The sequence below is a fragment of the Rhinoderma darwinii genome, chromosome 3 (assembly GCF_050947455.1).
Source record: "Rhinoderma darwinii isolate aRhiDar2 chromosome 3, aRhiDar2.hap1, whole genome shotgun sequence".
Classification (NCBI taxonomy): Eukaryota; Metazoa; Chordata; class Amphibia; order Anura; family Rhinodermatidae; genus Rhinoderma; species Rhinoderma darwinii.
This window is the reverse complement of record NC_134689.1, coordinates 111,022,129-111,035,553: the sequence shown is the minus strand read 5'-3', so window position 1 is coordinate 111,035,553 and position 13,425 is coordinate 111,022,129. Positions and strand designations below refer to the sequence as shown.

Genomic DNA, 13,425 nt, shown 5'->3' with positions numbered 1-13,425 from the left:
CAACCTTATGAAGGAATTTCGGATATATGGATCATTGTCCAATTTTAAAATGAATTTTCAGAAGTCGGAGGCGATGACTTTAAACATTTCACAGGATCAAGGGAGGGTTTTGGGTGTCAATTTTCCTTTCAGGTGGACAGGTGACTTGATTAAATATCTGGGTATCAGACTACCGAGTTGTGTAGAGCGGACATTTCAACTTAATTTTCCACCGCTTCTGCAGGCGTTGAGGGGGGATTTGGCCCGGTGGACAAAGGGAACTTTCTCGTGGTTTGGATGAGTGGGCATCATCAAGATGAATGTCCTACCTAGGCTCTTATACTCGCTGCAGGCACTGCCAATTAAGATACCCTCTTCCTTTTTTAAAACGGTATACCAATATCTTACTTCATTTGTGTGGGCCAACAAACACCCTAGACTTCAGAGGAAAATACTGGTCCGCGCCAAGCGTCATGGGGGGATTGGGCTGCCTGATGTGGAGCAATATTATCATGCCATTCATTTGGCTAGATTGGTGCCGCCATGAACCCTTTAAAGAGTGGATAGCGGTTGAACAAGGTTTTACAAACCTCCCATTGAAATGCCTACCCTCGTTGGCTGTGAATCATTGGAGGTCACTAAGTGATCATCCTACCATATATCCAACTTTACAGGTGTTTAGAAAGGTGCGGAGTAGAGAGGGAATATCACAACTGTTATCACCCCTCACTCCAGTTTTGGGTAACCTGGAATTTGGCCCAGGTCTGTCAGATCAGACCTTTAAGATATGGGTACAGCAGGGGCATTTTAGAGTAAGTCATTTTTATAGGGGCAATGCTTGGCTGCGTGGAGAAGAGCTTTCCCAGCCAGAGGGTCTCCCGGACGCGTCCCAATGGCAGGCGTTACAATTGACTCATTACCTGTCAAGACTACCTACACCGGTTTCCTATGACCGAGCACTATCTTCCTTTGAAACTTTGTGTTCTCAAACGGGGCATGTGAGACGGGCCCTGTCCAGTCTTTACTGCGTGCTGCTCACTCCTGCTGAGGATTTCATCCCACCATATATTACGAAATGGGAAAGAGATCTTCAGATTACTCTAACACAAGAGCAAAGGGAAAAGATCATGCTCCTCACACATAAGGCGTCTATTAGTAACGCCTATCAGGAAACCAGCTTTAAAATACTATCCCGTTGGTACAGAGTCCCACATGTGCTACATAAAATGTTCCCGGATGTTTCTCCTTTATGTTGGAGATGCGGCAGAGAAGAGGGAACGCTTATACATATATTCTGGAGCTGTGAGAAACTTCGCACCTATTGGTCAGAGGTTCAAGATATCATTCTGGAGATCACAGGAATATCGCTGGGAGATGATCCGGCATGGATTTTGCTGCACCACCACCATATACCTGTGGGGCGCTACAGGAAGATGTTAGTGAGACATTTGTTGAACGCAGCTAAGGCTTGTATTCCGGTAGGTTGGAGATCCTCTGAGCCTCCTGTGACTAGACAATGGCTGGAGCGCATTCACGAAATTCGGAGAATGGAGGAGTTGCTCCATTCCGCACCCGAACGAGCAACGCAGTTTCAGAAAACCTGGTTCTATTGGTTTGACTTCTGCAAGTCGGACAGATACAAGAGGGCCATGGGTGAACTGATTAGTGGAGAACCAGGGAGCTCTTGAGTTCTCTCTGGTCTGTGATGTGCTGTGGGGGGGGGGGGGGGGAGAGTGAGGGGAGAACATCTCCCCTTCTCCATCTTTAGATTTTCCCTATACCCCCCCCCCCTTCCTTTTGTCCTTTTACCCTGTCTACCCTTCGTTTACTTCCCTATTTGGATCAATCGTTACTGAGAATTGACTGAGATGTGGGTGATGGAGGGGCGGATGAGGGTGTAATGCTGGTATTCCTGTCTTGCTATACTAATGCTTGTAGTGTATTGATGATACGATGTTGGGAGGACCTTGATTGCATATTTACTTATTGTTGTTTAAATAATCGGCCCTCATGGGCTTTTTCTGTACCCATGTCACCCCTTTTCTTTTTTTGTATCCCCATTTCTTTTCTTGAAAATAAAAAATTGGAAATACAAAAAAAAAAAAAAGTAAAAACACTTAAAAAAAATTATTTTATGTCACCATAGTCGGAGACCCATAACTGTTAATTTTTCCGCCGTTGGAGCGGTTTTGGGGTACAGATGATTTATTGATCACTTTTTACTCCATTTGGGGGGGGGGGTTTGCAAGGTGACCAAAAAACAGGAATTCTGGCGGTTATGTTTTTGTTTTTTTTACATGGGATAAATATCACTATATTTTAATATTGCAAACTTTAACTTTTTTTATTTCGTACATTTTATATAAAAAATAGGAATAAGGTTTTTTTTTGTTACTTGATTCTTATTATATCCAATATTTTATTCAACATTTTTTTTAAACTTTTGTTTGTAGTCCCCCTAGAGGACTGTACCATGCGACCAATGGATGGCTAATGCACAACTTATGTATTGCAGTGTATTCTGTTTAGCTCTTCTCTACTATCATCCCTGCCTCTGGAAAGGTTTAATATTGGAGCACTAATGGCAGACCTGGAGGCTTTAAAAAAAAAAAAAGCCTCCGGCTACCATGACATGGCCCGCGATTCTGCCACGTGGGGGGGGGGGGGTGGGTGGAGTTTGGGGACAGAGTGAGTCCTCTTTTCTGCTTAATGGCTCAGTTGCCGCACTCGCTATTAACTGCAGCATTTAAGGGATTAAACAGTTGGGACCGGCGTCAACTCCGATCCTGGCCGTTGAAGGCGGGTGTTTGCTACAATGATGGAGTACCGCACCTCCAACATACATGTTAAAAGGAACTTAATGGAATTTTTTTCTTCTTTTTTTTATCTTGTCCCCTTATTTAAGAATAAAAGGGTTTTCCAATAATACATGTTATACAAATGCCCCATACACTAAACAGAAAGAGTGTGCTCCAAGTATGGAGCAGAGGGCCCCTGCAATGCTTACATGCAGTGGCGTTTGGGTCAGTGGGTGTTGTAAAAGAGAAAGCAAGCTCACAGGTGTTATATATATATACACACATATATATAGAACACCTTTTTAAGCAACTTTATAAAACAGTTTGTGCTATTGCAAGACCCTGTACCGGACATGGCTATGGAGCAACTGCAAGCCCCAGCCACATTACCTAGAGCTCTGCTTTCCATCAGTATAAAAAACATTCCTGTTTACGTCTAGAGGGGAAAAAAAACAAAAAAAAAAAAAAAACACATGCAGACCTAATTCTAAATGGTTTGCTAAAATGTATCCTATCCCGACAATTCTCTGTGAGCCAAATACATCTACAGAAACAGCCACACAGAAACCATCCCTTCCGTTTGCATTACCATTGATTTCAATGGTAATACTTTCGTTGCAATTGTTTTCCGTTTGTTTCAGTTCTGTAAACGTAGGTTTTTTTCACAGAAAAAAATTGCGTAGCCGACTGCACTATTGTTTCTGCAAAAAACCCCAGAAACTTTATGGAACAGAAACAAATGTAAACCAACTGCAACGGAGGCATTACCGTTTAAATCAATGGTAATGCAAACGGAAACTATGGTTTCCGTTTGGCTTTCCGTTCATCGGTTCCTCTGATATAAAGGTCAAACGGAACCGATGAACGGAAGCCCGACGCTGATGTGAGCAAGCCCTAATCTACACTGATGGTTTTCAGCAGAGTAAGGGTTTATTCAGACGAACATGATATACGCCCGTGCAACGCGCGTGATTTTCAAGCGCCTCGCACGGACCTATGTTAGTTAATGGAGCCGTTCAGACAGTCCGTGATTTTCACGCAGTGTGAGTCCGCTGCGTAAAACTCACGACATGTCCTATATTTGTGCGTTTTTCGCGCATCACGCACCCATTGAAGTCAATGGGTGCGTGAAAATCACGCGCAGCACACGGAAGCAATTCCATGTGACGCGCGTGATTCGCGCAACAGCAGTAAAAACTATGAATGAAAACAGAAAAGCACCACGTGATTTTCTGTTTACAAACATAGAGTGTCATAATGATGGCGGCTGCGCGAAAATCACGCAGACAAGCATCACACGCTGCTGACACACGGAGCTGTTATGTACCTTTTGTGCGCGCAAAACGCCGCGTTTTTTGAGCGCAAAACGCACACGCTCGTGTAAATCCGGCCTAAGTAAAATGCACCAGCCTGGTATCCAGGTAGCTAAACGTTTGACAAACTTCTGACATGTCAGAAGTTTGGATTGGTGGGGGTCCGAGCACTGAGACCCCCACCAATCGCTAGAACAAAGAAGCTGAAGCGCTCGTGTGAGCGCTCAGCCGCTTCATGTCTGTTCGGCTTTTTCCAGAGATAAATGTATCGTGTACGGACACAATACAAAGTCTTTGAGCCCGTACTCTGATACATCGGCTTTCTGGAAAAAGCGAGTGGTGGGGGTCGCAGTGCTCGGACCTCAACCAATCAAAACCTCTGACATGTCACTATGACATGTCAGAAGTTTGTCAAACGTTTAGCTACACTTTAAGCTCACAGAGGATGGTCTAGACTGGGTACATTGTAGAAAACCCTCAACAGTGAGAAGCAATATTATCCTGTATCGGTCAGGTAACAGCTCGATCCTGCTCGTCACAGACACATAGGACCCGCTGACACTGAGCCCGTCAGTCCCGCTGACTTTTTTCCATTCCCTTCTCAAAAAAAGTTTAGTGAAAGTTAATTATTAAATTATATGTACCTCAAAATGGTGCCATTGAAAAATAGAGCCAATTCTGTAAAAAACAAGCCCTCACAGCTATGTCAATCGAGAAATAAAAATAAGTTATGACTCCTGGAATTGCTGGAGTGCTTATTTTAAATAGTTTAAAATTATATGTTCATTTTTCTAGACGCAGACACATTAGTAAATTTGTCCCAATGTTTACATTCAGTGTATGCAAGCATAGACGTAGAAATCAAAAACTGTGAGCAACTAAAACACAAAGTGGTGAATTTATTAAGACTGGTGTTATATACGCCAGTCTTAATATAAAGAAAGTTTAAGTAAAATGTGCCTAATTTATTAGGAGGCGTGCGCCTCTTAATAAATTAGTCGCATCTCTGACCATTAATGCGCCAGAAAGTTTAATATATGCCAGATTTACGCCATAAATTAGGCCAGTTTCTGGCATCGTAAATTATGGCAAATTTGTCAATCTGTAAGTGGCCCCACCTCCTTCCGCTTAGCTCCAACCACTTTTCTGAAAAATGCCGCGAGTGGCGGAGACAGCACAAAAGTAAAAAATTTTTACAGCAAAGTGAGTATTGTGCCATTACCAACTTTTTCTATGCCAGAAAGCTGCTATAAAAAAAGTTAATAAAGCCCCCTCAAAGTGTGTAAGTCTATTAGGTGTGTCAGGTAATAAAAATGTAAAATAATTTTGAGGGGTGTTTCCATCTCCGATATTTATGGCATATCCACAAAAGTGAATAGGAGTTACGGAAACAGCATAGCAAAACGCGCTCGGCTGTTTCCGGAAAACTCAACCACCTCGACAGTGGCTGGAGCCCAGCAACAGAAGCTTCGATGGGGGCCTCATATCTTGTGGCTATGCCATAAACGTCCGAGGTGGCAATACCCCTTTAACAAAACAACAAAGGCAAAACCAAACTTTTGAGAAGGAACATCAGGGAGATTCTGAAAAGTGTAGTCAAACTGGGGCATACAATAAAATAGTCTCCTTATGTCCCACCCATTTCTATAGGACACGCCCCAAACTATGGCATTTAAATCACAAATAGTGCATATGACTCCATCACAGCCCAAAATGAATACAGACCCCATAAACAAATACAGATCCTCTACATAATTTTTTATTTTTTTTAAAACACAGAATGCCAGACCCCCTTAACAAACAGATACTAGGGCCGCCCAGGAGTGAAGAGAGCTGCAGGAACGGGCGAGTATGTTGTGAGGACGTAGGGCACTCGGGAGATTTGCTGCTCTTCTGGGACTTCTTTCTCTTTTCCGGAAGCCTCCCAGACACTCCAGGAGAGTTAGCACGTATGAGCAAAACGGATACCTAGTGCATGGCTTGAGCGGAGAGTAAATGACACACCGATTCCCTCTTTGGGTCCCTGTGTCAGGGCCGGAGCTAGGTTTAGACAGAGGATCGGTTTTGCCCATAGTGCTGTCATAAAGCAGAACCAGACTTTATGAAATACATTTTCTTACTAAAAACTTCCTACGAGAATACAGTGACTTAAGCTTGATCCCTGAAGATGTCAAGCCCTATAATTTATTACACCATAAAGAACAAATCAATGTTTATTTTTAGAGCCTTGATGAAAACAAGACGTTCTAAAAAATCTCACAAATGGATTTGGAGACTAAAAAAGAAATGTGGCAGGGAAACGGAAGAGCCTCCCTTTAAATACCGCCAATTATGTCCCCATGGTATGTTAGTGAGGACTACAAATGCCATGTTAATTGAAAGATACATCTGTAGGTTAACGGACTCGCCTCCCATGAGAGCAGCTGGCACTAATGTGTGGTATCGACCTGTATAATCATCTAAATATGTGAGCAACTGAGGAGCAACTTACTTACAGAGACCTAGAGGATGTAGATTTAGGCTGTGTTCACATCAGCATTGCTTTTCCGTTCATGGGTTCAGGAGAAACCCAGGAACGGAAAGCCAAATGGAAATGAAAGCTTCCGTTTGCATTACCATTAATTTCAATGGTAATGTTTCCACTTGCCGCTTGGTTTCTGTTCCGTAAAGTTTCCGATTTTTAGCGGAAACAATAGCAGTCGACTATGCGATTGTTTCCGCAAAAAAAACAGAAACTTTACGAAACGGAAATAAACGGAAACCAAGGCAGGCTGAAGAATTACCATTTAAATCAATGGTAATGCAAACGGAAGCTTTAGTTTCGGTTTGGCTTTCAGTTCATGGGTTCCTCTGACGGAAAGCTGCAATGGAACCCATGAACAGAAAAGCGACACTGATGTGACCAGGCCCTGTCAAGGCATTGCTTCTAGGGGAGAACAGCACTGCAATATGGTGCCGTAACGGAGACACCATTCAGCAGCACACAGAGTGCCTATGGCTTCATAGTATGGTGCAGCAGTGACTCGGAGAGCTTCAGTTTAGGCCTTAGTATTACTTTTTACAGTATTTGATGTTATTAAAGAGGCTCTCTCACCACATTATAAGTGCCCCATCTCCTATATAAGGAGATCGGCGCTATAATGTAGGTGACAGCAGTGTTTTTTATTTAGAAAAACAATCTATTTTTACCACGTTAGGAGCGATTTTAGCTTTATGCTAATGACTTTCTTAATGCCCAACTGGGCGTGTTTTAACTTTAGACCAAGTGGGCGTTGTACAGAGGAGTGTATGATGCTGACCAATCAGCGCCATGCACTTCTCCCCATTCATTTAGTCAGCGCATAGTGACACTGCGTTATTTACTATGTGCTGTCTTATACTGACATATTAACGTTACTGAAGTGTTTAGACAGTGAGTAGACATTCCTTCCAGCCAGGACAGAATGTCTATTCACAATCCCGATACTTCAGTAACGTTTCTATGGTACTTACAGCAGAGCAAAGCGTAATCTCGCTGTAACCTGTCATTTACAGCGTGATCTCGCGAGATTACGCTTGCTCTGCTGTAAGTACCATAGAAATGTTACTGAAGTATCAAGATTGTGAACAGACATCCCGTCCTGGCTGGAAGGAATGTCTATTCATTGTCTAAACACTTCAGTAACGTTAATGTCAGTATAAGACAGCACATAGCGAACATCGCAGGGTCACTATGCACTGACTAAAGAATGGAGAGAAGTGCATGACGCTGATTGGTCAGCGTCACACTCCTCTTTACAATGTCCACTTGGTCTAAAGTAAAAACACGCCCAGTTGGGCATTAAGAAACTAATTAGCATAAAGCTAAAATCGCTCCTAACGTGGTAAAAATAGATTGTTTTTCTAAATAAAAAGCATTGCTGTCACCTACATTATAGCGCCGATCTCCTTATGTAGGAGACAGGGCAATTATAATGTGGTGACAGAGTCTTTTTAACCTTTGGGAAACCAGTCTCATTATCATCTCCAGTTTCATTATCATGACCAATCAGCGTCATACACTTCTCATTGTTCTAGCCCAGCTTCTTTCACACTGTAACAATGAGAAGTGTATGACGGTGATTGGTCACCAATTGGTCAGCGTCATACACTTCTCTTTACAACGCCCAGTTGGCAAGAAGTAAAAATACGCCCACAGCAAACGATGGGTGTGATCCAGCGCAGGAGAAAAATCAATCAAAATTCCGGATGAATTAAAATGGAAACAAGTTCCGATTTTATTGAATATGGAATAAAAAACAGGGAGAGCTTACTCCCACAGAGGAAAGGTGGATATATGGAGAGAAGATAGGTGTGTGAAGCCTACGCGTTTCAGACGATCTCCTCGTCCTTAGTCATGGCTGAAAAAAAAAATTTTCAGCCATGACTAAGGACGAGGAGATCGTCTGAAACGCGTAGGCTTCACACACCTATCTTCTCTCCATATATCCACCTTTCCTCTGTGGGAGTAAGCTCTCCCTGTTTTTTATTCCATATTCAATAAAATCAGAACTAGTTTCCATTTTAATTCATCCGGAATTTTGATTGATTTTTCTCCTGCGCTAGATCACACCCATCGTTTGCTGTGTCTCTACCGACGTGTGCCGACACGAGGATCCTGGCGCAACAGGCATTAAACATTTTCTGCCCTAAGGTGAGCTGGAGGTTCCCTCCTACATTTTCTCTAAAAATACGCCCAGTTGGTCATTAAGAAACGAATTAGCATAAATGTAAAATTGCTCATAACTTGCTCAAAAATTCTTGTTTTTTTAAAAAAAACAAACCACTGCTGTTATCTACATTACAGCGCCAATCAGATTATGTAGGAGATGGGGCATTTATAATCTGGTGACAGAGCCTCTATAATACACAGAGATTTGGTACAATAAAAAAACAAAAAACGGAAAGGGGATAGGAGATAAGATATTACTTGGAGAGGAAATAAGGATATTGACAGGAATGACCTAAATGTAAAACCCCAAATGCACATATCTTTATATTTTTTAAGAATGTGATATTATAAGTTATTTTTGGCAAGAGATTAGACAATACATATTTTAATAGGAATAATAAAGACGACCCCTTTTTCTAAATAAACGTCGGTCTGTCTTTTTTAACCCATGGTGGTCAGCGGGTCTTGCTGGAGGAAGCCACATATGACCATACATGCATGTAGAATTACGTCTGCCAGAGGAAGAGACGCATTTTGTAGGTATTCTGAAAAATTTGATTAGAAATCCCCAACGGTAGAGATCACATCCAAGACTCACAGACTTCACATCCAGCACTTTTTTTTTGTTATGTCATTGTATTTTCTCAAAATTGAAGTGCATGTATAAGTAAATAGACACATACCTATTGACGTGAAAAATTCTGCATGAACCTGCCATTGATACAAGATGTTGGTGAGGAGCATCAAGATGCCAAGGAGACTCTTCATCTTTATATATATGACCAGGGAGAAATCAATCTAAAAGGGAAACAATGAATGGTGTCAGGCAAACATTTTATTAAACGTTTAAAAATCTATTTTTTTCAACTTTAGGGACAATTTTCGATTATAATCCGGATTATTTTTTTCTTGCTAAAAAATTTTTTTGCATAAAAATAAAATCTCATCAGAATCACCTTAAATTGCTGACATGGGACAGGAAACAAGGCCATATTTAGGGTGTAGTTACATGCAGCAGATTTTGTTGCATATTTGAGATTATAATAAAAAATCGTGCAGATTTTATGTTATTTACGACCTGTGGAAAGCAAGATGACAACCACTACGGCCACTGAAACAGCTGTAGGAGAGCCGGGTAATTTAGAAACGGCTGAATAGAATATTAAGAGACATCAGAGACTTTGTAAGATTATATTAACATGGGTTGTCACACAAATCCACCCTTCCGTTACCTCACATATGATGCTTCAGGTAATTTGTAAGGTATTCTACCCACAGCTCTTCCAAAATACAGTAATCCAATCTTCTCATTGCTAAGCAGAGTATTTATTAGCTGTATCTACGGTCACACAGAGGAATATTGCTTGCCCCCGGGGGACACATTCTCTTTCTATCAGACTTCACATGAACTTGTCAGAACAAATATATCCTGTGCAGCAGATGAGTAGACGGGAGTCTGGCCAGCACAGCAGAGCCATCTCACTCTCCTGAGACACAAGGCACCGACACCCAGTAATATTACAGTAATGGTTGGCTTCTTTAGGAGAGCATGCACAATTAACACTACAAGTAGAAATGTCTAGTGTCAAAGGAGATGTCATTAGATTCCGGTCAGATAGGTTCCAAATATCAAGAATCACATCTCATTCATTCTGAAGCTAGAACAAAGCAATGTAGGGAATAAGATGGCCATACAAGACCCAATAAGACATTCAAGCCACGATATTCCAACATGTGGCATCGGTTCAAATATTCTATATATTGTTTATTTATTATATGATTTATTATATTTTTATTTGTTCATGTATTTATTGATTTATGGATCATGTGCAGTTTATATTCATTCCATGATTATCTTTTTGTGGGCATTTATTGATCGTATGATGAATTTCATTATATATATATATATATATATACAGTATGTATTTTAGTTACTATGTATATGTTACATTCATTATAGATTTGTACCTTTGACTTCTGTCCTTGCAGTAGACATCATAGTTTCCATCAGCTTATTTTCGCCTGTGTGCTTCACGCACAGACGCTTATTTGCTCATGCGCTGAGGGCACCGCATTCCGGAGTGCAAGTTGTGGTTGTCTGTATTTCCATGGTGATGTGTCTGACGTAATTTTATGGCGCTCTGTCACCACACAGACACATAGCGCTTCCAGTAAATGAAAGGCCCTCATCATGTGAGCTGAGCACTGATTTGCAGACTAATCATAGGTGAAAATATTTTTTTGTGCTTCCAGCTTTTCTATGTAAACCCCCGACTTTTTAGTATAGTCAGCCTCCTGATGAAGCCGGTCTTAGGCGAAATGCGCGTTGAGGGTTTTTTTCTGTGCCACATCTCCTAACGTGCCCGTCTACTTCTACCATGTCTTTAGGTACGGTTTATTTATATTTTTGATGATCCATTCAGCTGAATTCTAGCTTACAATCTCATTGCTGTATTTGGGTTTTACTTTAAAGAGGCTCTGTCACCAGATTTTGCAACCCCTATCTGCTATTGCAGCAGATCGGCGCTGCAATGTAGATTACAGTAACGTTTTTATTTTTAAAAAACGAGCATTTTTGGCCAAGTTATGACCATTTTTGTAGTTATGCAAATGAGGCTTGCAAAAGTCCAAGTGGGTGTGTTTAAAAGTAAAAGTCCAAGTGGGCGTGTATTATGTGCGTACATGGGGGCGTTTTTAATACTTTTACTAGCTGGGCGTTCTGATGAGAAGTATCATCCACTTCTCTTCAGAACGCCCAGCTTCTGCCTGATCACGCTGTGACGTCACTCACAGGTCCTGCATCGTGTCAGACGAGCGAGGACACATCGGCATCAGAGGCTACAGTTGATTCTGCAGCAGCATCAGCGTTTGCAGGTAAGTAGCTACATCGACTTACCTGCTAACGCCGATGCTGCTGCAGAATCAACTGAAGCCTCTGTTGCCGATGTGTCCGTCACGATGCAGGACCTGTGAGTGACGTCACAGATCTGCACTGCCAGAAGCTGGGCGTTGTGAAGAGAAGTGGATGATACTTCTCGTCAGAGCGCCCAGCTAGTAAAAGTATTAAAAACGCCCCGATGTACGCACATAATACACGCCCACTTGGACTTTTACAAGCCTCATTTGCATAACTACAAAAATGGCCATAACTTGGCCAAAAATGCTCGTTTTTTAAAAATAAAAACGTTACTGTTCTCTACATTGCAGCGCCTATCTGCTGCAATAGCAGATAGGGGTTGCAAAATCTGGTGACAGAGCCTCTTTAAGTGTTTTCATCATCTACTCCTGCGTACCCAATAGTTTCATATTCGACTTTCTGGCCATTGCCGCTTAGTAATTAATGCTTTGTATTGTATGTGAGGTGGAGTATGGGATGTTTTTGGTTGAGATGGGTTGTTCTGTTTACCCCTGGGTATATTCACATCTATACCACTGATGCTGCTCTTCGTATATGACCTGTTATACTTTGTTTATTTATATATATTTATGTGATACCATGTATTATTTATTACCAATAAAGATTTATATATTTTGTTGATACATGGTAGATATCTATTCTTTTATTCTATTCTGGGTGTTATGTTCCCTGCGCTTTTTGTGCTTTTAGGTTGTTCTACGGTTCAGTGGGGACTCCCTTGTTCTTTTGTTTGAGATTTCTTGTAGGTTTACCAATAAGGGTATGTGCACACACACTAATTACGTGCGTAATTGACGGACGTATTTCGGCCACAAGTAGTGGACCGAACTCAGTGCAGGGAGCCGGGCTCCTAGCATCATAGTTATGTACGATGCTAGGAGTCTCTGTCTCTCCGTGGAACTACTGTCCCGTACTGAAAACATGATTACAGTACGGGACAGTTGTCCTGCAGAGAGGCAGGGACTCCTAGCATCATATATAACTATGATGCTAGGAGCCCGGCTCCCTGCACTGTGTTCGGTCCGGTACTTGCGGCCGAAATACGTCCGTAAATTACGGACGTAATTAGTGTGTGTGCACATACCCTAAGACATTCAAGCAACGATATTCCAACATGTGGCATCGGTTCAAATATCTATCCATGAAACAAAGGCAATCTAGAATATACTTTCCTCTATCAATGATTCATCATCTTCTAAAAGACCATTTCTAGCAAATCTAAGTGTAATATAGAGATTCAGTAAGGCTATGTTCACACGCTCAACAAAAAACAGCTGAAAATACGGAGCGGTTTTCAAGAGAAAACAGCCTCCGATTTTCATGCGGTTTTTTAAGCAACTTGTGTTTTTTACGGCCGTTTTTGGAGCTGTTTTTCTATTGAGTGAATGAAAAACGTATATCAAGAAGTGACATGCAATTTGGACAAAAAAAACGTTCACCAGGTCCCTGTAGCGGCTAGAAAATTGGAAACGGCGACCATGTTAGGCCTAGTTCACATCCTAGTTGGGGGCTCCGTCGCAGATTCCGCCGAAAATACCGGGGAACAATTGACAGCATGCTGCGCTAAGGTTTCCAGTAAAACCACGGACACCCTGACGCAAACCCGATGGTACCCATTAAAGTCGATGGGTTCCACCGGCCACTGATGGTGTCCGTGGTGTAAAGTCTATGACACTAAACTTGTAATAAAACAGCTCTTTTTATTACGGCGTCCGTCCCGGATACTAA

The 13,425-nt window shown here is 41.8% G+C and overlaps 1 protein-coding gene across 3 annotated transcripts in view; it reads right to left on the bottom strand.

Moving 5' to 3' along the window:
* The window catches only part of P4HA2 (prolyl 4-hydroxylase subunit alpha 2), a 98,441-nt gene that overhangs the window by 63,839 nt on the left and 21,177 nt on the right, over positions 1-13,425 (bottom strand). For all 3 annotated transcript variants that reach the window (XM_075856558.1, XM_075856557.1, XM_075856556.1), the window contains exon 2: positions 9,464-9,578. In XM_075856558.1, the coding sequence (XP_075712673.1) occupies positions 9,464-9,548 (85 nt within the window). In that variant the 5' untranslated portion in view covers positions 9,549-9,578. The remainder of the gene's footprint in view (positions 1-9,463; positions 9,579-13,425) is intronic.